Below are 27,778 nucleotides of genomic sequence, written 5' to 3'. Positions count from 1 at the left end.
CTACTAACACATCTAAAACAACTAAGTGTCTCTAATATTTTGTGATTTGCATTTGATTTAGTCCAGCCAGATCAGGAAACTCCTGGCTTATCTGGCAGACAACACACACACGGGATGACCACTCTGATGCCTCGTCCTAAAAAGCCCCGGCAGCAGCTTACAAAGCTGCAATAGGCAAGAGCTCCAACGAGCGAGATGGGTCTGGATGCAGACCGCCCGCAGGCAGGGGGCGGTTCCTATAAGGGGAGGATCCTATAGATATCCAATAGAATAATGACACTCAGCAGAAATACATACTGTAGGTGGCAGTAATGCAACTTAAGGGATTCCAGCTGCTTTTATAAAACCTCGCAGAAGAAGTAATTTGTTCTTTCAAGATGGCCGAACAACACGTTGAAACAGCGGTAATAGTATTTTCCAGAGATGCATGTTTATATTTATTGTAATGTCGTTTTTCTTAACACACAATTGTCTCGTTATCAAAGTACAACATCGACTGTCCAACCTCGTTAAGCGTTAATAAAGTAAATAATAGTTGTGTGTGGTAAAAATGTTTGTGGTATTAAATGCTAACTTAGCATGATGCTATAAACACGTTGGCCTATAGTCCCGTTTGCAACCGGGCCTACTCTACTGTTGTAATAACGTTAAGCTTAGATAGGTCAATAGATTATCAGGCTCGGTAACAATACTGATTTGTGTTACCAAAGCTGATCATCTAATTGACCTAAGGTTAGCGTATATTCTGTGATGCTAACCAGCACTTAGCATGATGCTAGTGTACTGTTGTGTACTGTTGTATTATCTTGGAAACACCCAAAAAAAAATTATGTTTAATGAAGACTTTCCTCTTTGTATGTACTGTATATATGTTCCTTTGTACAATGTATTGGTATGTACTATACATTTCATGTTTAGTATTTGATGTGTATTGTAATGTTTCAAAAATAATAAATACGTTAATTAATCTTACCACCAGACACAACATGAACAAATGAATGATACACATCAGGACAGTAACTTCAACTTCAGTATTTTAGGTGTACAGAAACCTCTACTCATGTTGTTAAATGATATACAGCAATATCTTCCATAAAACGTAGTTGATTGATTTGAATAATAATTACTACCACTGCACAAACAGTAAAAAATTAAATGCCTACAATGTATGAGTTTAATGTATCCTATGTTATGATAAACTATCAAATTGACTCTGTATTCATTATGATCTGTCAATAGGTCAATTAATTTGTCTTCTCTGTGGGTTGTACACTGTTCATTCTTTATGCAAATTAATTATAATTATTATTTTTCAAAGTTCGTTTATGATTCATTCAAAGCATTAAAATAAATGAGAAACAGAGCGTCATATACCTTTAAGAAATACGTGGGGGGCGGGGCTCATAACCCTTTAGGAAACGCCCCCTATAGGATCAACCCCCTTTAGGATCCTCCTCCTTGCTGTGGTCTGCATACAGACTCTAATGCAATGAGCATTCACAGAGTGAAAACACATACTTTACAGAGATGCTGTATGCGAAACCAATGTGAGTTTGGGAAATTGCACAGTATAAATCTATTTTAGTATACTGCAACAATGGAATTAAGATCAGTGGAAATGGCCATGACATGGGACCTTTAATAAACTCAAACGACAAGGCGATGTGCCTGCAAGACTCAAAACATATCACCCGTGCGCAGCAGCAAACCTGCCTGCGAGCCTTTGCTCAGGTCACATTTACACACGGCGCGGTGCGGCTGAAGATCGCGAAAACGGCATCTATAGTTGCCGACAGTTTAGTATTTTTAAAGTACCGTTACTATGTCAAACATGCTCAAAACTTTCTGACACACTCTCTTAAACATCTCTAACATTATACCTTGTTTACACAAGTTAACATCGATCATTTTCATCATGTACTGACCTGTAGAAAAGTGCAGCAGCGTGAAATAAACAGAGAATCTGGTTGATCGTCTGGATTGCTTCTGAGGAGGGAGCGGAAGGCCCCCCCCCCCCCTAAAATAACCCTGTTGCAGTCGAATAGTCCAAAAATCAGCTCCTAACGTCTATCCCTATCGTCTATTCCTTGACCTCTGAGTGAAACGTAACGGAGTTAAGGGATAGTCGATAGGAGAATTCAAAAGGATTTAGGAGAAGAGACTGCGGTACTTAAAGTTTAGAGAATCCGACTGCACTTTCACTATCCGACGTATTTATGATCCGCCAGCGGACGTCATAAATGTGCGTCTGCTGCTGTGGGGAAACTATGGAAACCACAGTTTTCTATACAGCGGACTACAACATGGATGTTTAATAAGAACGAGGGACTGCTGTAAACTCATCTAGAGACTCTGCATCGTGCTCTGATGCTGCTGCTTTGCTTTATGAACGTGGACAACAGAGAAACATATTCTTCATGACCAAAGTTGGAATTGAAATAAAAAGGAAAGTGAAACTTATGCTCGTCACCCTCTCCCTCCGGTCCACATTAATACCAATGATCCCAATACGTATGATTGTATGAAAATATCTTAAAATAAATACAAATGTATTTATTATAAACGTCCTTAACATCTATCACTGTGTACATCACCATTCAAACATCTTTTAAAAGTTGAACAAACCCCACACAGCTCAGTGAAGACTGTGAGATGTTGACTTTATTTGATCATTTCAGTAAAAACTAACATTCATATTTCTCTTTTTGATTATAATAGCCTGCTGATGAACGTTCAAAACAAAGCACTTTGACAAGTTACAGTTTTAAAATGCTTAATAAGCACCGTAACTTTCATGATATAATTTCTCGGTCATAATCGGTTGTTTCCGTGAGTGCCAATGTTGTGCGACGGCAAATGCTGCGGCCGCAAGGCATTGTGGGGCAGCACGTTCTCCTCTCCTTTCTTCAAGGGAGGTCCAGTGGTTCCTAAGCTAAAGGAGGTTATAAAGGAATTTTAAAACCTCCTTTCCTATCATAGAGAATTTGAACGGCACTTATCATGGCTGCCATGAGGGACTTCCGGGTCATTTCACTCCGTTAGGAAGTGTCACTAGCCTCATCCCAATACCCCTCCTCGGCTGAAGTCGAATAGTCCATTTAGCTTAGGAACCTTCCTAAAGGAGTGAAATGACCCGGAAGTCCCTCAGTGGCAGCCATGATAAGTGCCGTTCGAATTCTCTAGAATGATGAGAATGATAGGAAAGGAGGTTTCAAACTTCCTTTATAACCTCCTTTAGCTTAGGAACCACTGGACCTCCCTAACCGACAGGAGAAGCAAAAATGCTGCCCCACAATGCCTTGCAGCCGCAGCATTTGCCGTCACTCAACAGTCGGCCGTTCACGGAAACAACCGATTATGACCGAGAAATGATATCATGAAAGTTACGGTGCTTATTAAGCATTTTAAAACATAGGTGGTAAGTTGCCAAAGTGCTTTGTTTTGAACGTTCATCAGTATTATAATCAAAAAGAGAAATATGAACGTTAGTTTTCACTGAAATTATCAAATAAAGTCAACATTTCAGTCTTCACTGAGCTGTGTGGGGTTTGTTCAACTTTTAAAAGATGTTTGAATGGTGATATAGACAGTGATAGATGTTAAGGACTAACGTTTATAATAAATACATTTGTATTGATTTTAAGATCTTTAGTTCATACAATCATACGTAGGCCTATTGGGATCATTTGTATTAATGTGGACCGGAGGGAGAGGGGGACGAGCAGAAGTTTCACTTTCCTTTTGTATTTCAATTCCAACTTTGGTCATGAAGAATATGTTTCTCTGTTGTCCCCGTTCATAAAGCAAAGCAGCAGCATCAGAGCACGGTGCAGAGTCTCTAGATGAGTTCACAGTAGTCCCTCGTTCTTATTAAACATCCATGTTGTAGTCCGCTGTATAGAAAACTGTGGTTTCCATGGTTTCCCCACAGCAGCAGACGCACACAATGACGTCCGCTGGCGCATCATAAACACGTCGGATAGTGAAAGTGCATTCGGATTTTCTAAAGTACCGCAGTCTCTTCTCCTAAGTCCTTTTGAATTCTCCTATCCACTATCCCTTAACCCCGTGACGTTTCACTCAGAGGTCAAGGAATAGACGATAGGGTTAGAACTTAGGAGCTGATTTTTAAACTATCCGACTGCAGCCCTCGACTCCTCTCTTCCCCTCCTCCGGGACTTGACCCGGAAATCGATCAAGACACTCCATTTTGAAGGACGTCCCAATAGCTGAAATGTACACGGAGGAGTCGAGGAGGGGGGAGGGAGGAGGGGTGCAGGAGGAGACGAAAGGGAGGATACACGCGAGCAGACTACGCGGAAGTGTTTTCACTACTGCGTATAAAAGCCCCGCCCCCACCTTAACAGCTGGTCCATTTCAACACAGGAAAACCTACAACTGGAAGATGAGTGGAAAAGCGTCACATAAATGTATAAGTGCTCACAGCTCCGTGGGAATTATTATGTGCAATTCATTTCTAAAAGGCTTTCACATTACTATAATTATATTTTTATTTAAATGTACGCTACATTTTACACCAAAACGGAACACAAAAGCAGGACCAACCATCATACATTGAATTCCTTGACTAACAAGAGAAAGATTCATTCATTTAAATAAATATTTAACAACAAATGGGCCGGTTCTAAAGGTTATTCAGTTCAGCCCGACGAGAGGGGATACAGCTGTGCACATGTCATCATTAACAGACGTCGTTTAAGAGTGACGTTTGAGTGAACGAGGACATCCCAATTAATACCTGAGGACTCCTCTGTCCTCGCGTCACCTCCTCGTGTCTCTCGCTCGCATCTTACGGAGGCGGAGCTAAGATGCAAGGAAGGGACGCGAGTGAGGGAAAGGAGGAATCGAGGAGGGGTATTGATGAGGCTATAGTCACTACCCGATCCGTCCCCCTGCCCGATCGGTACTGCGCATGTGCGAGATGGTCCGCCATATTGGACAACTCCGGACGGCAACTCTAATAGGACACTTGACACAGTGGCTTTTGGCAAAGCTCAAAAAGAAAACTCGAGAGAGATGAGTTGTTGTTATTACAACGTGACTTCACTATTATTTAACAACTCTTTTTATTGGGTTCTTTTATTTGGGGTTCAGTACATTGTCAGAATAAGTGAGAAATGGATTTAACTTCTGTTAGACAGCTATCATACTGAATACATATTTACTGTGAATGTATGCAACAATGTATGGCATATAGCTGTCTAACAGAAGTTAAATCCATTTCTCACTTATTCTGACAATGTACTTAACCCCAAATAAAAGAACCCAATAAAAAGAGTTGTTAAATAATAGTGAAGTCACGTTGTAACAATAACTCATCTCTCTCAAGTTTTCTTTTTGTGCTTTGCCAAACGCCACTGTGTCAAGTGTCCTATTACTATATACCTATTGTCCTATTATTAAAGCGTCTTTGGGTTCAAGAAAAGCGCTATAGAAATAAAATATATTATTATTATTATGGCAAGTATGGAGTTGTCCAATATGGCGGACCATCTCGCACATGCGCACTGCAGATAGGGCAGGGCGGCAGATCGGGTAGTGACAGGAAGGTTCCTAAGCTAAATGGACTATTCGACTTCAGCCCAGGTTTTACTCAAGCGGAAACTCTGGGGCAAAACCGTGAAGCCTACAAGGAAGTGCAGTTCATCTAGTGGCCTGTAGTAGGAGGCTGCAGAAGGGAGCTGTTTCCATACACTCCAATGTTAAAATGCCTAACTTTACAGCAGATATAAACATGTTTCCATTGTAGTTCAAAATACCATATTCTCTTAATAGTTTGCCCCTTCATGACAACTGTGAGGAGGGTGAATTATTTCACAACTAATTTGTTTAAGTTACATTAAGCCTTAAAGTTATGCAGAAATTAGGGCGTGGAGTGACAGGTCTGTTCAGTGACTGATACTCTTATGCCCCTTTCACACCAGCGCCTTTTCAGCTCCGGCTCGGAGCTAGAGCCTGAAAAGCGCCGGGTTTTCCTGTTCACACCGCAGCGGCGCCGGCTCTTAGCTCCGGAATCCGCTTCATTTCCAGCTCCAAAAAATTGTCGGTCCAGAGGCAAGAGCTTTGGAGCTAAGAGGTGACGTCGCTTACGTCTCTCTTACGTCGAGGCGTGCAGGAAACTAAACCCACCTCCCATGGGTCGACTGTTATGCCTGCCTACAAGCAGTAGTGCCTATAAACACACTTTATAAAGTCAGGCAACACTAACCAGGCTTCGTGTGATTCTGTTTATTTGTACCTTACTTTGACCATCCGTTCACTGTTATCGATCATTGTGGAGAGAGGCAGACGTGTTGTTTTGTATTATAGCAGCTATCGGATGCAAGTAGTCAGTTTAGCTTCGGTTGCTATGCCAACATCACCCGTTTTATACCAGAGAAACTTTCATAACAGCGTTGTGATACCAAACAGTGTCAATTCAGACTGACACACATTCACTTAGGCTAAGGGGAACTGGGGATATGCATCAGCTGCTTGTGTGAGTCGGACAGTGAATACTTTAGAGCGGCCGCTGCAGTGTGAGCTAACGGGAGCTAACGGGAGAATACACTCCGTGGAAGAGCAGCCAGCACTGCAGCGGTCGGTAAATGCTGCAGAAACACATTAATAAACAATGAACCACGGCACTCTGGTGCAAAGTAAAAGGTTGGAGAAGTCGTTATTCAATTTATTCTGGCTTCGTGTGATTAAAAGCAACACGATCATCGACCCGACGCAGTTCCCCGTTGTTGTTGTTGTGAGCGCCGTAATGGCTGCCGTTGGGGGGCAAATCAGCGATGTAAACGGTGACGTCATGACGCAGCGAGGGCAGCTCTGGGGCGCCAGTGGGCGGTGTGCACAGAGCGGGAGCTGAAAAGGGAAACCGGAGCTGAACCAGAAAAGCTCCCGCTCGGAGCTAGAAACTGAAAAGCGCTGGTGTGAAAGCCGCATTAGCCAGTTGGGCAAGTTACTGCCAAAATGTAATACAGTACATTTAATTTATTACTGTCTTTTCTAAGTAATTAAATGAAGTGATTTACTTGTATTGATATATTTGGTGCAATAATTACACTTCACTTCAGAGCCCTCAAGAGCCAGATATAAATGTTTATTAGCGTCAACAGTTGAGTTGTTATTAAAGGTTTTGCTACTCCCTAAAACTCAGTAACAGGAGTTTAATGGATGGGATTTCTAACAGGTTTGAGGTCTTTGGTTTTAAAGCTCTTCTCCACTGAAGCAGTGGGATAACGCACACATTTAACAAGCAGCCAGGGTCGGCGTCATGGGGGGTCATTCGTGGGCCATGCCCCCCCCAACGCAGGGTGGGCAACAGAGATGGGGTCGTTACTAAAAAAAAGTAATATATTACATATTACATATTACTTTAAAAAAAAGTAATATATTACACTACTTCGTTACTCTCTACATAAAGTAATTCGTTACTTTACTCGTTACTTTACTCGTTACTTTACTCGCAGGGCCGGCCCGCCCCTCCCTACAGGCAGATCACGCAGACTGCTAAAGTTTCAAATGTTCTCTTTAGTTCAGTTTCCATTGTCGCATAAGACTGATCCAGATAGCTCCTGAATGTTTTCCTATCTGACCGTGGCTGTCCTCTGTCTCCTGCTATCTGACCGTGGCTGTCCTCTGTCTCCTGCTATCTGTATATTTTGCGCAGTCTATCTCTGCTCACGCTGTTGCGTCAGCGTGTTCTCCTGCGTGTTGGCCATGTGTTGCACTGGAGCCAGACACCGCAAAGACTTCAGCCGAGCACGTACGAACTGCGCATGCGTGAGTGGCAATAACTCTCCTTACCAGCAGGCAGCGGTAGTGTGTATTCGTCATTCAAAACTGGCAACAACCGGAAAACAGAGAAGAAGAACTACGTGTGTGATATAAATAAACAACAGCTATGTGCGTTAGCTTCACCTAGCATGTGTTCTTTGCAGGTGTTTGTTGAGGTTTGATTATGACTGATTTTAGAAAGTAACGAAGTAACGCGTGTCGGGGCAATGTTAGTAACTGTAGTGTGATTACTGGATTATAAAAGTAGCGCGTTACACTACTCCGTTACCGACAAAGTAATATTATTACCCAACTCTGGTGGGCAAGCCTTGCTACTTTGCCGTTTTTTTTTTTTTTTTTAATCATATAAGTGAAAACGTTTCCACTAAAGGTTTTTTGTGTAAAATACGTCAGAAATAAAGAATACAAATATAAAGCACAGCCTGAGGTGTGCTCACTGCTGCTCTCTCATTGGTGTGTTGCTTGACCAATGACCCCCGACCTTTGTTTGTTATCATTACGTGGCTGTGTGTTTAGATGAAAGCCGGTGGCGATCTGTTCATCTGTTACACTGATTATACAGTAAAGCCATCGAAAATAATACGATATACAGTACAAGTAGCCTACTTCTGGGTCTCTGTGTTTCATTCAAGCTCGGCTCTGTGTGTGTGTGTGTGTGTGTGTGTGTGTGTGTGGTGTGTGTGTGTGTGTGTGTGTGTGTGTGTGGTGTGTGTGTGTGTGTGTGTGTGTGTGTGTGTGTGTGTGTGTGTGTGTGTGTGTGTGTGTGTGTGTGTGTGTGTGTGTGTGTGTGTGTGTGTGTGTGTGTGTGTGTGTGTGGCACGAGCGCATTTTGTGAGTGCGCGAGCGGTAACGTGGAATGTTGTTGTTAGCATCTGGTTAGCTAGCTATGCTAACGGATATAAAGAGCTGTTTCTACACCAAGGTGGAGGAGAGTCCTCTCCTGTCAGACTGAGAGGATCCTATAACCTCAGCTCAGTGAGGAAAGGACTCTCTCAGTGTTTAGATAGTTCACTTTAGTGTAAGTTATCTCAGTGGGTCTCAAACGGTTTGGTCACCATTTATGTAAACAAGTATTTGCGAGGATTACCTTTATATGATCATTATAGTTATTAAAGAATAAGAGAATACATGAAAAACGGGTATGAAATACTATAGGACAGTAACACAAGAATACAGTTTAAAAGGGGAGTGATTAGTAAAATATCCATAAAGAAAAAGTAAATCTGTGTACAGTTCTGTTTCATATGGATGCTGAGAGATGTATCCATAGATCTCTTCATGTTGCTCTCAAAGTGCACCAGATTGATGCTTTTAACTTCAATATTTTAAAAATAATCTTCCCGGGGGAGCATGCCCCCAGACCCCCTAGAGGAGGTTAGGTCCACCCCCACCTAAAACATGTTCACATGGATGGGATACTAAATACATTTGCACACCTTTTATATGGTGTCCATATGTTTCTGTTTTGGTGGTCGTGCCACAACCGTGCATGTATGCACAAGTCATAGGTGCGCTATACAATAGCACTACACCCTGCAATGTGTGTGAAAGACAACAGACTTTACAGCATATTTTCTTTAATTGAAGTTGCGTTGGTGTTTGTGTGTTGGTTGTTGACGGCAGTGTGTGCCCCCCCCCCCCCCTTGGTAAATGATTGACCCCCATTCGATTTGTTCGAGAGCCGACCCTGCAAGCAGGACAATTCATACTCGGATAAATCAACATGATAATTGCTGGGATTGAACCGACCACCTTCTGACTCAAAGACAACAGCTCTTCCTCTCAGCCACAGACTATAATGGGAAAGTCCCAATCCAGATTATAAAGCTTGAATGTAAAAGCTCTTCATTTAAGAGAATGTTATATAAGGTCATAGTAAGATGTTAATGCAATATGTGTGTGTGACTTAAGGGGTAAATGGTGTCTTCCAACCTGAGGATCAGCGGGTTCAACTCCCAGCATGCTCTATTGTTTTGTTATTTTGCCTCACTGAGCTGCCGGGGAGGAACTCTTCAAGGTCTTTCAAAAATAATAGCTCTCGCAAACTATTGTAAAAACATTTTGAATTGTGGTTTAAAAAACGGAAAAAGGTAGAAAGATATTTTGGCTTAATTCCAGTTTTGTCTAACGGACATATTCAGGTCATCAAGTACCATTCTAACCCTAATATAAGAATGAGCCAAGCTGGTAAAACTTTGATGAATGCATCTGGGTGTATTTGGCGCACGGAGTAAATGGATACATACCAATGTCGGGGTCAGTGGCTCAAATCCCCAATATGTGAGATGCAGAAATGGCAAACTCCATTGCATATCTTATGGACATGAAGAGGCTGTGGTAATTGAAGTGAAAGAAATCAAAAAGAAAAACTGAAGTTCGGTAAAGTTCTAAAGAAACAGAGGCTTGAGTCCAGTTTTCTCTAAATTACATGTTCAGGAAACCCGGCTCCCAACGTCCTGGTAGCCTTGGGTTTTTCTGGAACAGATGTGAACGATTGGCGATGAGTTCAAACAAATGTTCTTTGACAATATCTTTGTGTCCCTAATAATAAACATAGAAGCCAATGCTGTGAAATTTGACTGGAATATGTACTTTTATTTCTTTGATGGAAACGTCACAAATCCTTATGTTTTTTCAGATTCACAATACCACTACTTTTTCTAATTGAGGGGGCAAAATGGATGCCCAACAAACAGAGGGTTGGTGGTTCAGCTCCCAGCATGGCAGAGTGAAGTGAGGTTGGAGGCAAGATGGCTTGTGTCGGTGAAATGGTTCACACATTTTATTTGTGAGATGAGTTGAGTGGTCCCGCAGCTCAGTGGTGCCCCCCGCTGACCTGATTCAGACAAAGCACTGTGTGTGTGTGTGTGTGTGTGTGTGTGTGTGTGTGTGTGTGTGTGTGTGGGTGTGTGTGTGTGTGTGTGTGTGTGTGTGTGTGTGTGTGGTGTGTGTGTGTGTGTGTGTGTGTGTGTGTGTGTGTGTGTGGTGTGTGTGTGTGTGTGTGTGTACTAGCATTACTATACTTGTGTGGAATCTGTTTACATAGTCACGTGTGGGGACTCGCCTCCCTTATGGGGACAAATTGGAGGTCCCCATGAGGGGAATCATTGTGTGTGTGTGTGTGTGTGTGTGTGTGTGTGTGTGTGTGTGTGTGTGTGTGTGTGTTGTGGTGTGTGTGTGTGTGTGTGTGTGTGTGTGTGTGTGGTGTGTGTGTGTGTGTGTGTGTGTGTGTGTGTGTGTGGTGTGTGTGTGTGTGTGTGTGTGTTATTATATAAGATATTTCGTATCATCAATATGAAAGAAAATGGCACTTCAATTAATAAATAAATGTACACATTCCTATTTAAAGACTATAATCTGATCGGGTCCAATCTTCCAACTATCCGGTCAAAAAACAAAGCTTTTATTTTTGACAGAAGAACATTTAAACACGTGAACTTCTAGAGATGATTTATTTGGTTGTTTTGGATTTGAAACCTTTGATTTCAAATCTTAAAGCATTTCCTTTCAAAGTGAATGTCTGCTATGCCAATGCTAATGTATGCTGTAGACATCTGTTAACCTCAAACATGTTTGGAGCTGTATTAATGGGACTTGCTATCGTATTACTACTTATGATGAACAACTCTGCAAACACATCGCTTTCAAACGAGGAAGGATGTATTCTTGTTAAGAGATAATGCATGTCCTTAAAACCAATACGTGTACACAGGTCAGCACTGTGTCTAATGATTAACGGTGTGTGTGTGTGTGTGTGTGTGTGTGTGTGTGTGTGTGTGTGTGTGTGTGTGTGTGTGTGTGTGTGTGTGTGTGTGTGTGTGTGTGTGTGTGTGTGTGGTGTGTGTGTGTGTGGTGTGTGTGTGTGTGTGTGTGTGTGTGTGTGTGTGTGCTCTCACTCAGCAAGCTGTTCGAACACACAGAAGTTACAGGCTCTAAAAATCGCCTGAGTATAAGTTAAAAACTCTTTATTGGTTTTCTTTTTCTCATACCGTGTTGAGTCAAAAAGAGTTGGTGATCGATGACTTTCTACAATACTGAACAACACATGAATTCCTTTGAGTTTAGAAAGTGGAGAAGAATGAAGGTTTGTGATGGAAGTTTCTCAGTGCACATGCGGTCCACAGTGAAGCAGACGCCGTGCTGGATGTGTGCTGCTCTCTGGTCAAAGGTCTGCAGTGAGCGTGCACAGAGAGCAGAGGAGCGGGGGGGCGGAAACAAAGGGCACAGCAAAGGTGAGGAAAGTAAACCGTAGTGTGGGGGAAACTTCTGTGTAGCGATGCAGGAGGAGTCACCGACTCAAAGGAGACACGGGGAGAGCTGGAGCTCTGATGGCAAACACTGATGGGTTTATTTGGAGCTTCGGTTGCCACGTCGACTCTGAAGAACTCTCCCCCAGACCCGAGTACTTAGCTAGTTCAGAGAGAATCATCAACATGTTGCATAACAAGATAGAATGATAACACCTCTATCAGCTGACGCCAACAGGCAGGAGACACTGAGAGCACAGCAGCCACGGCTACAGGTGCGTGTGCTCAGTCAGGACAGAACTGATGAACTGGGTCAAGGTTATGGGCCTTGGACAATATTTACCCGACACGTATGACTTTATGAAACTGATTATAGAGGCTTTGTGCAGGCTTTCTGCTGTCCTGATGTCAATGGGAGCTCATTCCACCATCTTGGAGCCAGGATAGCAAACCGCTGCTTCTTGCTCAATGCTACAAGTTGAATCTGCTGACACATTAACATGACCAGTAGATATTTCAACGTAGAACCCTTCACTTGAATATAAAAGATACCGATGTGCTACGGACATATGGTCAGGCTGAGCACATGCTACACATTCATTCACAACATTTATTTCATTGACGCTTTAATGTGCACAAACCTCACAGGAACAAAGGGTTGATGATTGCTTACCGATCATGTTGTGTCAAAACTGTTGAAATGCGAAACCACATGAGAACGCATTAGCTTTTCCTTTATGTCCCTTTTAAGTCTTTTAAATCGTATGTGCTCTGAAAGAAGCAAGCACTTTAAAAATACATTCATTCTGTTTTTAAAAAGGGCGAGGTGAATAAATACACATTCTGTTTTTAGCAGTGATGAACCGTCAGAGAAATCAAAGATTTAATTATATACATACAATTTTATAAAATTAGCACTTTGAGTTTTGTTTACGTATTGCTCTGGTTGTGTGTGTCTACAGAAGGTCCAGTTGTGAGGGACACGGTTCACCACTGATTATTAACAACCTCTTTGTATGGAATGCCGTTTAAGCCAAAATTCACTAAACGGCATTCCATATATTAGGTCTTAAGAACATGTTTTTAAACTCAGTGTTAACAGCACATTCACATTTCAATGTACCTGGGAATATGGCATATATTAATCCTACAAATATTGGAAACCGTTGACATGACGACCAAAGTAAAACGTATTGGGTTGATGGTAGTTAATGACAGTTAATGACTGCCAGAGACTGTTAGCCACTTCTAGTTCAATGTAAAAAAACAGCAGCATGTGAGTGTGTGTGTGTGTGTGTGTGTGTGTGTGTGTGTGTGTGTGTGTGTGTGTGTGTGTGTGTGTGGTGTGTGTGTGTGTGTGTGTGTGTGTGTGTGTGTGTGTGTGTGTGTGTGTGTGTGTGTGTGTGTGTGTGTGTGTGTGTGTGTGTGTGTGTGTGTGTGTGTGTGTGTGTGTGTGTGTGTGTGTGTGTGTGTGTGTGTGTGTGAGTCCTGTGGGCCATCACTCCAAACATCATCCCTCTAACAGTTGCTCCGCCTCCACGGTCTCTGAGATCCAGCAGTCCTCAGGAGGGATGGTGATGTCACCTGTTGGGTGGGTGGCAATCTGCTGCAGAAGCTGCTCTGATTGAAGCAGCTGATTGGTCCAAGCTTGACACACCCCCTCTATGCCAGGCCCCTCCCCTCCATATTCTGGAGGCAGGACAGAAGGTGAGAAGAAGTCGCTCAAAGTGTCCTGGAAATGAGCACCGTGCATATGGATCTGCAGTGGGGGAGAGGGAACCTGATTCAACACGGTGTGTGTGAGTGTGAGAACAGAGACAGGTGATGTGTGTGTGACAGGTGGCTGACCCTCTTTCGGATCTTATCCGGCAGGAAAGGGCGGATCATGGCCAACACGGGCCGGAAGAACATTGGCTCGTTCACCAGATGGATACCTCGGACTTTCAGTGGAAAAGAGTCCTGGACATGCAAACACACACATACAAGGACAGGTGTAGAAACAATATAACGCTCTTAGACTTGAAAGAGAAAAGGAAAACACAGTCTGTAAAAATGTGAACAAAGAAGCTGTTCAGCTATTTCAATCAACAATATTTCTAAGCAATCATTAAAACAAATCATCTTTCTACCGGCCGATCGAATAATAATGCTCAAAGGGGAGGAAGATAAGGCTGAACTAAAGGACTCGTTCCTATACTTCGTTATGTTGAAGCCTCTTGGAGCAAAGAAGGTTTCACAGCACCAAGATCATGTATTGAAACTTGTTTAACTTTGGGGGGAAACAATTCTGCTTTCTGTACTTGTTGCTAAAGTAGCGCTAAGTGCTAAATGCTGCTGAGAGCCAGGACTGAGAGCTGGGAATGTTGCTGTTTGATCAGAAGTAGCATACTCAGTACAGATGCACCCGCCATGCCACAGCTGTCCATGTATCTACCACAGTGCAGTATTAGTGAATTCCACTCTGTAGCTAACTAACACACATATTGACTCTGACTATGTGCCGTGTTGTTTCGCTGTGTTCCTAACTTACGCAAGAACATTACAGAAATAACCTTCCTGTGTGCAACATGCAGTCATGAGGAGGTTAGTGGAGACCTCGAGTTCTCCTTTCTGTAATAAAGAGTTTATATAGTATAATGTTTTATTATGGATGCCGCATTGCACCTTAGCATATGTAGAGTTGTGTGTCCAGGATGCTTGGCCTACCGAAAGCACAGAGGAAATCTTTCTGGCCAGGGAAGGGTTAAACTGCAGAGCGTGGCCTAAACTCCATCCCTGCAGGTCAAAGATGGCCTTCAGACCCTGCGTCTGTGTCTCCGTTTCCATGGAGATGATCTCTGATGTCATCAGGCTGACACTGAACACCTGGAAGGCCAACCAGTCTTTTGGGTCCCACTGTCCTGCAAACAGAAACCACTGTACTCTGTCTTCCTTCACATTGCATCAGTGTGTAGCTCTACGCAGGACGTAGCAGTAAGCTCTGGTTACAACACGTATCAACAGGAACATAAATATATATATATCACCTTGTATTGGAATGTGTTAGCAAAGCAAATATATATACACACACATATATATCCACACAAAGAACACAGGTGTACTGACCGATCCTGTAGATGAGCACCCTGCTGCCGCTGTGGTCCCGCTGGGGGAGGACAGCGTGGTACGTCGTGTTGAGGAGGCCGAGCACAGAGGAGGGGGACAGACAGCGGCTGATCTCAGGACTCTCCCTGCGCCACCGCTGATAGTTCAGTAACAACTGCACAGGACACAGGAAACGAGAGTTATTCATAGTTATTAAAAAAAATAAAAATAAATAATTTCATTTAATTTGTATTTGTCCCGCTCATGGTACGCAAAACCAAATGTACAATAATTGCCACAAAACATGACTCTACCATTCAGTTGTGAAGTTCTATTAAAAGCAAATCCAAGAAGAATGTGTGTGGTAAGAGTGTGTGCCAGTGATTCAGACTGCTGAGCTCACACACAGTTGGGCGAGCTCCAGGTGTGTGCAAAGCCAACCAGAGGACCAGGGGGGTATACTGCGAAGCAGGATTTTCGCTTAGCCGGCTAGATTCAGGGAAAACTCCGGCTTTCCGGTCCTACGAAGCTGGTTCTCTTTTTAGCAGGCTAGATCTCCATGGTAATATATGCTAAGCAGCTAACCTGGTCGGGACCAGGTTAGGTTGCAGGCTAAGAGCTCAACTCAGTGAAAGCACCGCCTGCTGACCAATCAGAGCTCAGTGTGCGGAGTTTAAAGCGATCAAGTCATATTACAGGAGAAAGGAAATACAGAAAAGCTGCCGTCGCAGGAAAGACGGCCGGCAAAAATCACCGACTGTGTGAACGTGAACATTAATAGAATATCACCTCCATCTTCAGAGCAATCTGACTATTATAACATTAGCGTTAAGAAAGCACTTAAATATCTGCCACAACATAAGTAACCGGATCAGAGTACATTAAGTACAGTCCGCGGCATATCACTTCATAATGTATCATATCTCTCCTGATCTGAGTCAGCTGAGCCGTATCTGGCCGTGCAGCACTCACAGTGTCACAGACTGTATGCAGAAGTATTATTTTAAGCAACACATAAGTTGACGAAACACTCGAGACAAATGTAATTGAAGTCAGATCGTGTTTTAGACGGGCAGTGATATCATAAACCTGTTAATGTACGCATTCAAACACGTGTTCTGCTCCAGCTGTGTTCACCTTGCAGGTGCAGCTCTGAGGCTTTGATCCTGATCAAGTGTTTAAGTCATGGATGTTTAAAGTTTAACTTCTTCATTTTTGACTAGTATTAAAGTTCACTTTTCATTCAGGAAGTATGACGCTGCGCTGTCAGTGCGCTTCTCCATGTTTGTGATTGGTCGAATGCTCCAGATCCCACCCCTTTCATGTGAACGCGCACCTACCTAGATAGGACACGGCTGGCTTGAGCGATCCACTTGATAACCAGCGTCGTAGTACCGTTTAGCGAGAGCGCGTATGTTTTGGATTAGGCCAACCGGCTAACTCCAACATATCAGGTTAGGTTGAACCAGGTTCGCAGTATAGGCCCCAGCTCTACTCAAACAAACAGCCATCAAACACTGCGTTCTAACTATACAGTCTGCGGTACGCCAGTGTATTTTATTATTTTATCTTTTATCAATGTATTATTTACAATTAGCGGATTTAATATTTCTGTATTGCTTGTTTTACACCAAAAAAAATGTCTCGGATAATATTTGGCTAGCCTCACCAGATAAATAAATGCAGTATTTAGTGTTTTAGTTGCCTGAAGGGATTTAACAGCACACATGTTGACTTCCTCTGTGATTGTCAGTGTAACTGTGCAGCGACATGCACAAGACCCTGAAACTGGAGCCCCTGAATGCTATTCAGTCAAAATTCATTTTATTTATGCACAGATGTTTTTGCTCCTATAATGGTCAATAACGTCTACCCTATCAACAGTGTCCAACGTCACTTTTCCTCTAATGGATATAGTTTTAGTGTACACAACTGCAAGTACCCGATGGCTCGTTCAAGTACTGCATCACATGAAGGCTTGTTTGTAAAGTGCCTGAACGACGCATTTAGAGAGTAGCAAAACAAAATCCTAAAATGTAGCAGAAATAAATAAATTAGGAATTTGACCGTCCATAACCGGATCACACATAGGTGGTTGGTGTCCTGCTGCAGAGCTCCCTCCCACCTGGAGAAGGCTCGGGGCTCTGTGAGGTTCATGTGCCATCCGACCTCTGCAGCTCATCCAGAATGCAGCGGCTCGTCTGGTCTTCAACCTTCCTAAATGTTCCCACACCACGCCGCTCCTCCGCTCCCTCCACTGGCTTCCGGTAACTGCTAGAATCCACTTCAAGACCCTGGTGCTTGCGTACCATGCTGCGAATGGATCTGGCCCTTCCTACATCCAGGACATGGTTAAACCGTACACCCCAGCACGTGCACTCCGCTCTGCATCAGCCAAACGACTCGCTGCACCCTCGCTGCACCCTCGCTGCACCCTCGCTGCACCCTCGCTGCGAGGGGGACCCAAGTTCCCATCAGCAAAAACACGTGGGTTTGCTATCCTGGCTCCAAGATGGTGGAATGAGCTCCCCATTGAAATCAGGACAGCAGAAAGCTCACACACCTTCCAGACTGAAAACTCATCTCTTTCGACTCCACCTCGAGCGATAGAACTATTAACAAAGCACTTATATACTAATAAAGGGCTGGCTTATCTAAAGCCAGTTGAGTAGCACTTGAAATGTTTGGCTCTATGAAACCTGATGTACTTATTGATTCTGTTTTCTTCAAGGTTGTGTCTTCCTGGTCGAATGCACTTATTAAAAGTCGCTTGGGATAAAAGCGTCAGCTAAATGTAATGTGATGTTCTTTGATTTCTCCAGTGCCTTCAACACCATCCAGACCCCACTCCTGGGGGACAAGCTGCAGCTCACCTCCTGGATCACCTCACCAGCCGTTCACAGTACACGAGGATTGTATTGCGTGGATAATAGACCGGTCACAGTAAATGTTTCTTTTTCATCTCACAGTGCACATATTTAAGTAATCATAACACAAAGCTAAGAGTTAATCTGTTTTCCCTTTCTCTTTTCAAGAGTGCTTCAGAGGATGGCTGAATTCACAAAACGTGGAGAAGACCGCGAGGGGGAAGTTGGCCGGTTACTACATTTCACACAAAAGACAGGACCTTGTGAAAAGCAGAAAGAAACAGTTGAAGGAAACTGCTTACAAATATGAAGTAATTGATGTTTTGAAAATGTTTTCAAATGTGTGTTAATGTTCATTGTGTGTTATAAAGGATGTTCCTGCTTCTAAACATTTGATGTATGAGTATTTATGTACAGACAATACATTCGGGTACCTTTCTGGTAAGGTAGGTGCTCTGATCTGAAATGATAGATGTTCATTGAGCTACTGCAATTGGGTGAGAGTGTTTCATCATCATATATGACCAGCTTAACCATCAAGTAATCCCAGCTAAAGTTCTACTCAAGATCATACCAGTCTGACCAGCTAATGGGGACCAGTTAGACCACTGTGACCACCAGTCTGACCAGCTAATGGTGACCAGTTAGACCACTGTGACCACCAGTCTGACCAGCTAATGGGGACCAGTTAGACCACTGTGACCACCAGTCTGACCAGCTAATGGGGACCAGTTAGACCACTGTGACCACCAGTCTGACCAGCTAATGGGGACCAGTTAGACCACTGTGACCACCAGTCTGACCAGCTAATGGTGACCAGTTAGACCACTGTGACCACCAGTCTGACCAGCTAATGGTGACCAGTTAGACCACTGTGACCACCAGTCTGACCAGCTAATGGTGACCAGTTAGACCACTGTGACCACCAGTCTGACCAGCTAATGGTGACCAGTTAGACCACTGTGACCACCAGTCTGACCAGCTAATGGTGACCAGTTAGACCACTATGACCACCATCTTTTACCAGCTAAACCAGCTCTCCCGACCAGCTAAAGCAGTGGTTCTCAAACGGGGGTACGCGGACCCCTAGGGGTACGTTGGAGTACTGCAGGGGGTCCGTGAGATTTATTTTGTTAATGAAAAAAATAAAATAATAATAAATAAATATACCATTTTTAGGAAAAGTAAGGAAGTTAGAGCAGTGTGGGTTTTATATTAACAGAGTTTCACATATTTCAAAACGCGAAGTGTAATAACTGCAGTTGCCTCCCGGTCAGAATGACAAAGATCCTCAGTGAAGCTCAAGCCCATGTTTCTCACTACATAGTAACTTATTAAAAAGATCAGTTCAAAGCAGCTAATGTCGTCTCAGTGTTATCGCATGATGTTAAAATTGGTTTGCCATGAATTTAGTGATGGATTAAACATTTGAAATGTAGCATTTAAGTGTTGCTCAGTTACTGTTGTTGTTTTAATAAATCAGACACTGATGGTGCAGCGCGGTACTGTACCTTTTTAAATAGGCATTTTTCCCCTAACAAATAGTTGTTGCGCTGATCAGGGGGTACTAGGCTGAATTCTTTTTTCAAAGGAGGTACATTATTGAAAAAAGTTTGAGAATCACTGACTGAGCTAAAGTGTCCAAAACTCCTCTAATAACTAATCCAGCCTAATATTGACTGCAGGGTCTACTTTTACTGAGTACTTCTCCCGCCTCTGCCTGCAGCAGTCATAAACAGATCTATACTTCATTAAGTCAATCTGACTCCTCTCTCTGAAGTGTGTGTGTAAAATACTCCTCTCTCTGAAGTGTGTGTGTAAAATACTCCTCTCTCTGAAGTGTGTGTGTAAAATACTCCTCTCTCTGAAGTGTGTGTGTAAAATACTCCTCTCTCTGAAGTGTGTGTGTAAAATACTCCTCTCTCTGAAGTGTGTGTGTAAAATACTCCTCTCTCTGAAGTGTGTGTGTAAAATACTCCTCTCTCTGAAGTGTGTGTGTAAAATACTCCTCTCTCTGAAGTGTGTGTGTAAAATACTCCTCTCTCTGAAGTGTGTGTGTAAAATACTCCTCTCTGAAGTGTGTGTGTAAAATACTTATAATAGTATTACTCGTATACTGCATTAGCCTGACTTCACTCTTCTACCCACACATCGCCTCACACTCATCTGTTTTTATTTCATATGTATACACACTTTCTGTTCCTTTCCTTACATACAAAACAACTTTAAAACTTGTAATTGAATTTTTATTTTGTTCTTATTCTATTCTTGCTTTATTAAGTCCTGTTATGTATCACAAAGATATGTGTGACTACTGTTTATTACCTGGAAATGTGGGGTTAGTATTTGATTTTGTTTTGTTTTATGAATCACTTTCATTTTCGTTACCTTTGTGTGTGTGTGTGTGTGTGTGTGTGTGTGTGTGTGTGTGTGTGTGTGTGTGTGTGTGTGTGTGTGTGTGTGTGTGTGTGTGTGTGTGTGTGTGTGTGTGTGTGTGTGTGTGTGTGTGTGTGTGTGTGTGTGTGTGTGTGTGTGTGTGTGTGTGTGTGTGTGTGTGTGTGTGTGTGTGTGTGTGTGTGTCGGGCAGGACGGGCTGTACCTTCAGGGAGAGCTCCACGTCCAGGTCTCTGGCCCACAGGAACTTGGTGAGGAACTGGTCTGAGAAGATCCTGACGGAGGCCAGCTCCTGCAGGGCTCTCCGCCTCAGGTCGACCAGCCCTCGGCCCAGCGGCTCCAGATCCTCCGGGCCGCCCCCGAGCTCAGAGCCGCTCATTTCGCTCCCAGGTGCCGCTACACTCACTGCCAGAGTGCTACTGCGGAGAGTGCTGTGTGTGTGTGTGTGTGTGTGTGCGTGCAGGGTTGTAACGGAATAGCCTACATGTTACGCGTTACGTAATCAGAATACACAAATCAATTCAGCTCACATTGTATTTGAAAAACGAGCAATCTCATTATAGATACTTTCGTAAACCAGAAGTGAATACATTTTGGAATAGGCAACTTATTGGAAGTATTGGTGGAAACGGTTTCCTCACAACATACTATTCATTTCCGGCAGATCAGAGAGGAGGAGGAGGAGAGAGATCCGCCCGACTGAGAGAGATTAGAGAGAGAGGAGGAGAGCCGAGAGCCAGGGACGGAAGAGAGACGAGGAGAGAGAGAGGAGCGAGGAGATGAGAGAGAGAGACGAGGAGAGAGAGATGCAGCCGTGTTCTGTGAGGCCCCGCCCCCGGCACGCAGCATGACGCGAGAGAGATTATCTTTTTAAATATTGAACGGTTAGACGTATGGGATTAGTTTTGTTTTCATAAAGATAAGTCAACACTTTTCACGGAATCAAGCAAAAACTAAGATTTAGGGGGAAAAAAACAAAAACCGAGTTAAAGCTAATAAAAATAAATGCAATTTCAAAAATAAAACTATAAGGTTGCAAAACAAATCATTTGTGTAATCATGTAAACTATTTTTTTTTTTTTTCTTTGTATCAACATGTCTTTTTGTTTGCAGTTCTCTTTGCTTCTTTCTCAATGATCAGACTCTGCAGCTTTCTCCTTTGAGCTCCCTCATTGTGTACAATCGCTGGAGGACTGGGCTGTCACTCAAAAACCGAGTAGCCAATGGAAAGTCCCCTGAAAGTCCCGCCCACCCCAAGTTTTTAAACCCTTCTGTTCAAAGTTGATATTTTGTTTCTTGAAAGATTAAATCTTTAAAAACATGCTGTTTGCCATTTTTAAAGTGTGATGGAAGAAATTAAAATATAGGTCACTGACGTGGAGCTTTAGGCCTGCAATGCTTTAAAACAATTGTTTTAGTTGTTTCAGTTTTGAAGAGTAAATATGGATGTTAAATTCACAAATTAATATGAATAATCTTAAACAAGAACAGGATCTTGAGCCATGATGCCTGTTTTTAAAGTACAGAAACATTCAGAATGCATGACGGTCCCTTCAAAGGTTTTGTAATAGACCCATAGCACTCTTAATATATAAAGTAATAATAATACATGTGAATGATTGAGCTCATTAGAGGCCTGACTGGCCCTCCTAATGTCGTTTAAAAAAAGTCAATGATGATCATTGTGAAGGGGTGTCCTGTAGCTGCCACTCGCCTTGCGTGGCAAATGCTGCTATTTAAACCCGTATTTAACGTGTACAATGTCGCTGTTTAGGCATGACTTTATCGAACTGATCTACAGGACTGATGATCTGTACACAGGGTTGGGTTGTAACGGAATACATGTAACGGCGTTACGTAATCAGAATACAAAAATCAAGTAACTGTATTCAGCTCGCGTTACATTTGAAAAACGAGTAATCTGATTACAGTTACTTTCGTAAACCTGAAGTGAATACATTTTGGATTACTTATTGGAATTATTGGTGGAAAGATTTCCTCACAACATGTACTATTCATTACTAAAGGTACAGCCTTGTCTGGTTTCTTGCTCAAGGGCACCACGGCAGGGCAGGAGGTGAACTGGGACCTCTCCAAGTAGAAGTCCACACTCCAAATAGGTCTGGTCGGGGACTTGAACCGGCGACCCTACGGCTCACAGTCCAAGCCCCTACTGACTGCCATAGATTTAGTCCCTAATTTTGCTCTCAAAATGGACCAGATTGATGCATTTAACTTCGACATTTAAAAAACAAATCTTCCCGGGGGAGCTTGCCCCCGGACCCCCCTAGAGGAGGCGAGGTCCACCACCTGCCCACACCCCCTGTTAAATTGTCTCACCCACATTGAGGATGCTTCGTACGTCGCCCATGTTTTATTCCATGTGTCAAGTCAGGCAAATTGGGTCAAAATGTAATTGCATCAATGATCTGTTAACATTAAAATCACTAAATATATGCCGTAACTATTTTTTGCTCTAGGCAACTTAAGGGCTCAATGTGATTACTATATGAATAATTGTCCAAAATAACATTAAAGGCATAGGGTTTTTTGTTAAGTAACATACTTTAGTCGCCGGCCGGCCGATACATGCCGTGCATTAAGTGGGCCTGTCTGTCAATTAATCCCCGGGCCACTTTTCCCCCCCAGTCCGCCCCTGGTCTTGTGTGCACATGGAGCCCATGATGAAGCCTCAGATGAACCTTTTATGCCCCTTTCACACCAACGCGTTTTCAGCTCGGAGCTGGAGCCTGAAAAGTGCCGGTTTTACCTGTTCACACCGCAGCGGCGCCGGCTCTTAGCTCTGGAATCCGGTTCACTTCCAGCTCCAAAAAATTGTCGGTCCAGAGGCAAGAGCTTCGGAGCTAAGAGGTGGCGTCGCTTACGTCTCTCTTACGTCGAGGCGTGCAGGAAACTAAACCCACCTCCCATGGGTCGACTGTTATGCCTGCCTACAAGCAGTAGTGCCTATAAACACACTTTATAAAGTCAGGCAGCACTAACCAGGCTTCGTGTGATTCTGTTTATTTGTGCCTTACTTTGACCATCCGTTCACTGTTATCGATCATTGTGGAGAGAGGCAGACGTGTTGTTTTGTATTATAGCAGCTATCGGATGGAATCAATACATGGGCTGCACAGGTTGTCGTGTCCGACTATCACAAGTAGAATCATAATAAAAATACGCCGGTAAAATGTGCCTGTAGAAAACGGTTTATGCCACAATAGGATAGCAATAGCAAGTAGTCCGTTTAGCTTCGGTTGCTATGCCAACATCACCCATTTATACCAGAGAAACTTTCATAACAGCGTTGTGATACCAAACAGCGTCAATTCAGACTGACACACATTCACCTAAGGGGAACTGGGGATATGCATCAGCTGCTTGTGTGAGTCGGACAGTGAATACTTTAGAGCGGCCGCTGCAGTGTGAGCTAACGGGAGCTAACGGGAGAATACACTCCCGTGGAAGAGCAGCACTGCAGCGGTCGGTAAATGCTGCAGAAACACATTAATAAACAATGAACCACGGCACTCTGGAGCAAAGCATAAGGTTGGAGAAGTCGTTATTTAATTTATTCTGGCTTCATGTGATTAAAAGCAACACGATCATCGACCCGACGCTGTTCCCGTTGTTGTTGTGAGCGCCGTAATGGCTGCCGTTGGGGGGCAAATCAGCGATGTAAACGGTGGCGTCATGACGCAGCAGCGGCAGCACCAGTCGGGCTCTGGGCGGTGTGCACAGAGCGGGAGCAGAAAAGGGAAACCAGAGCTGAACCAGAAAAGCTCCCGCTCGGAGCTAGAAAGGGAAAAGCGCTGGTGTGAAAGCCGCAATAGTGAACCGATTTGCTGGAAGCAGAAAGTGCTTTAGATCGGTTGAACCACGACGTTCATATTACCCATGGATGTATAATAAGAACCATATTACCCCTCCTGTACCCGGTGACACGATGGAATTAAGAGAGCTCAGACCCTCACCTATATAGAGGTCGGAACATGTTTTAAGTATAAATAAATAAAAGTAAGAATAAAAACATCAATGAATGAATAAATACAGGAATAAATAGCCTGCAGTGTTTTCAGATGAATTCAGTGTGTGTGCTGCGGCTCAGCTGGAAAGCAGTTGACTCCTGACCGCTGGGTCCCTGGTTCAACGACTGGTCAATACGTCTTTTTTGTTATGTTTATAAAAGCTACAGCTAAATGAGAGGCTTTTCAATCATAATCATTAAACTGGAATACATGCACTCTATGGTTCTATCTCATATCACCTACTTCTTAACAGCCCGCTCACATGCCGCACAACCACTCTTAAACCCCTGGAATCATTATACAAACAAACCCTTAAAATAGTAGTTTATTCTCATCATTGCCCAATACTCACAAAATATAACTTGTTGAGCTGGGAAAATGTAATGAGATATGTAAATGCTTGCCTCATGTACAAAATAATACACGGCCTTACCTCACCTCCGCTCAGACATGTGATCACCATACGCACGCCTGTAACCAGGGCAACGAGAGCTGCAACAAGAGGAGACTGCGTTGTTCCATTAAGGAAGAGTTCATTCAGCCAATCTTCTTTTTCTTTTAAAGCTGCAGTGGAACTCAATCCCAGTAAAGATTAGAGAACTAAACACCTGCAGTTTATTTAAATCTAACTTAAAAACATGGTTAGTGGAAAGTCAGCTCTGTCAACACTGACACCATCTGTACTTTACAACGCTCTGTTTATACGTGTGCCTTGACCTGTTGCTATCTGTCTGCTTTGTGAATATGTATTTTAGTTTAGTCTTTATGTTTTTATATGCTTTTATCATAATATAAGTATCTCTGTTGAATGTTGTTTTAATGATTGTATTTACCTGTTATTTGAAGTGAATTTTTTTTTTGGATGACTTTCAACAGCCTGTTGGCTAACTCTGGCGCATTTACAGAAATGTCAATTAATGTGCACTGTCCCTGTCAAATAAATATATAAAAAAAAGAAAGAATAGAAACAATATTGTTAACATGAAAATATGATTTAATGTTCGTTGTTTGGAGTTATTCTAAGGCTTTACTCATTGGGAACTCGGTATGAGAGAGAGCACACTGTTGAGATGTCCAATCTGCCTGTTTTACACACTTTGACCAGCAGGGGGGGTTGTGTTCAGATGAAGCCCATGATGAAGCCTCATGAGATGAACCCTTTTGCGACTGGAAAGCTTCATCTCGCCATCACTAGTAGCTGGTCTCTTCAGTGGACCACTGCTGCTTGTTACGTTTCTCCATCGTTGTGTACAAACTGGATAAAACGCCGGCTTTTTGTTGTTGTTCAGGAGTTGATCCCGCCCCTGCCCCCGCCTCGACGTAAGCGTGACGTATGCGGTGCTTTTGCTCTGGCCGAACCGGATTCCGGAGCTAAGATGCTGCTCCGCTGCGGTGTGAACAGGGAAAAAAAAAAAACCCGGTGCTTTTCAAGCTCCAGCTCCGAAACGGCCCTGAAACACCGTTGGTGTGAATGAGGTAAAATAAGTCTTGCATTTCGCATGTGATGTTTGTAAAGTCGTCCCTTGTAAAGTCGTCCGATGTTTTCCATTTCGTTTCGTAAGAGGATAACCAAAGGGAACAGCGCTTCAATACAATCGGCCATTGTTGTTGTTGTCGATGTGAGGGATTTCCGCGCGGTTGGGATTTTATGAAGCAGGCACGTAAACGGTGACGTCATGACGCAGCAGCGGCAGCTCTGAGCGGTGTGAACAGAGCGGGAGCAGAAAAGGGAAACCGGAGCTGAACCAGAAAAGCTCCCGCTCGGAGCTAGAAAGGGAACGGCGCTGGTGTGATTTATGGCGCTGATATGAGGGACTTCGCCTCGACCGGAAGTAGATGGGCTGACTTTAAAGTCCGCCAAAAACCGAGAGAAGAAGAAGAAGCTACAGTTATTATTCCAGTTCGGCTCTGGGTGAGTAACAGTTGATTTGTAATGCTAAGATGACTTTATTTTAGTTATTTATTACACCAGTTGTCTTTAAGACAGTTTGAGTTGTTGTGTTGATTCTCTTTACCATAGATAGATAGTTTTAAATGTATGCTTATTAGGATCGCCATTCACTGTGACGCAGCATTTTTTCCCATTGAAACTAATGAGGTTCTTCAGTTGGCAACTAACGCTAAGCTAAGCGACGGTTTAGCTCATTAGATAAATAGATATACTTTATTTAAATAATTATTTACCTTAAGAATGATTGTGTCACAGCAGAAGTGTTTAAAAGATATAATAAAAATGAAGCATTAGCAGCAAGTTTACACACGGGACACATATCACTAGAGTATCTAAAGAATACACAATATACAGAAAATACTGTGTACATGGAGTACATTAAACAGTCTTACTTGCTAATGTTTGCTTTCTGTGTTAACTTGGTGATAGTTAGCGACAGATAGCGTTATAACCGTGGTTCAAACAACCGTTAATGACATTTTAATGAAATAAAAGTGAACAAACTGTGAGCTGTAAGTTAGAATGTAAGTTTCTACACAGATTATGATGAATTATATCTAAATATTTGTATTGTATTAATAATAATTTACACAGAAAACCAACTTGTTATCGTAATGGTTAAAGTCATTTGCATGTAATGTTAATAACTATCTGACCTTTCTATCATGTTCTCCTCTGCTTAGCATCACATTGACTAAATGGATCAATTTGGAACATGTTTACGTCACAGCAGCATAGATGAGACAAGGCTATGCACGTGGTGTGATAAAACACTACATAGAAGCATCTAGAAATGGAACATATCATTGAATAAACTCTTTGAATTCCTCCTCTTCACTCCTGACAGTTTTCCACCTGAAGCAGCTCTGTGGTCGTCATCAGGACCCAGTGTCCCCAGAGAGGACCTGAAGCAGCTCTGTGGTCTTCATCAGGACCCAGTGTCCCCAGAGAGGACCTGAAGCAGCTCTGTGGTCTTCATCAGGACCCAGTGTTCCCAGAGAGGACCTGAAGCAGCTCTGTGGTCTTCATCAGGACCCAGTGTTCCCAGAGAGGACCTGAAGCAGCTCTGTGGTCTTCATCAGGACCCAGTGTCCCCAGAGAGGTCCTGAAGCAGCTCTGTGGTCTTCATCAGGACCCAGTGTCCCCAGAGAGGACCTGAAGCAGCTCTGTGGTCTTAATCAGGACCCAGTGTTCCCAGAGAGGACCTGAAGCAGCTCTGTGGTCTTCATCAGGATCCAGTGTTCCCAGAGAGGACCTGAAGCAGCTCTGTGGTCTTCATCAGGACCCAGTGTTCCCAGAGAGGACCTGAAGCAGCTCTGTGGTCTTCATCAGGACCCAGTGTCCCCAGAGAGGACCTGAAGCAGCTCTGTGGTCTTCATCAGGACCCAGTGTCCCCAG

The 27,778-nt window shown here is 43.2% G+C and overlaps 2 protein-coding genes and 1 long non-coding RNA gene across 6 annotated transcripts in view; 1 reads left to right on the top strand and 2 right to left on the bottom strand.

The window, feature by feature from the left end:
• The window catches only part of LOC117454176 (tripartite motif-containing protein 16-like), a 31,395-nt gene extending 29,075 nt beyond the window's left edge, over positions 1-2,320 (bottom strand). For 2 of the 3 annotated variants that reach the window (XR_011644008.1, XR_011644007.1), the window contains exon 1: positions 1,926-2,320. The gene's annotated coding sequence lies outside the window, so the exon portion shown is untranslated. The remainder of the gene's footprint in view (positions 1-1,925) is intronic. The other variant, XM_034093298.2, reaches the window with a different exon arrangement.
• A 9,385-nt stretch (positions 2,321-11,705) lies between these two features.
• Positions 11,706-18,339, top strand: LOC117454436 (uncharacterized). The gene is made up of 3 exons (XR_004552984.2): positions 11,706-12,328; positions 17,960-18,080; positions 18,173-18,339. It is a non-coding gene; the product is annotated as an uncharacterized lncRNA (long non-coding RNA).
• ttpa (tocopherol (alpha) transfer protein) lies at positions 13,445-21,052 on the bottom strand. 2 transcript variants are annotated; one of them, XM_034093662.2, is made up of 5 exons: positions 20,604-21,052; positions 15,159-15,312; positions 14,718-14,953; positions 13,902-14,012; positions 13,445-13,812 (listed from the first exon to the last, which is right to left on the bottom strand). In XM_034093662.2, exons 1-5 carry the CDS (start codon positions 20,775-20,777, stop codon positions 13,564-13,566), a joined length of 924 nt encoding a protein of 307 aa, XP_033949553.1. In that variant the 5' UTR covers positions 20,778-21,052; the 3' UTR covers positions 13,445-13,563. The 2 variants fall into 2 exon arrangements, with proteins under 2 accessions (XP_033949553.1, XP_033949554.1); XM_034093663.2 differs by having other exon boundaries at positions 13,449-13,812; positions 14,760-14,953; positions 20,604-21,051.
• Between the last annotated feature and the right edge of the window lie 6,726 nt (positions 21,053-27,778).

The sequence above is a fragment of the Pseudochaenichthys georgianus genome, chromosome 10 (genome assembly GCF_902827115.2).
Source record: "Pseudochaenichthys georgianus chromosome 10, fPseGeo1.2, whole genome shotgun sequence".
Classification (NCBI taxonomy): domain Eukaryota; kingdom Metazoa; phylum Chordata; class Actinopteri; order Perciformes; family Channichthyidae; genus Pseudochaenichthys; species Pseudochaenichthys georgianus.
The sequence above is the reverse complement of the archived record's forward strand: the minus strand, read 5'-3'. Positions and strand labels throughout refer to the sequence as shown.

Bases quoted from the DNA above. Each gene is read 5' to 3' on its own strand.
- ttpa (XM_034093662.2), bottom strand. From the start codon at position 20,777: ATGAGCGGCTCTGAGCTCGGGGGCGGCCCGGAGGATCTGGAGCCGCTG. The intron at 14,013-14,717 runs GTGCAATGCGGC...TTGCATGTCCAG, and splicing joins ACAACTCTACATATGCTAAG to GACTCTTTTCCACTGAAAGT. The intron at 13,813-13,901 runs GTCAGCCACCTG...CCCCCACTGCAG, and splicing joins CGGATAAGATCCGAAAGAGG to ATCCATATGCACGGTGCTCA.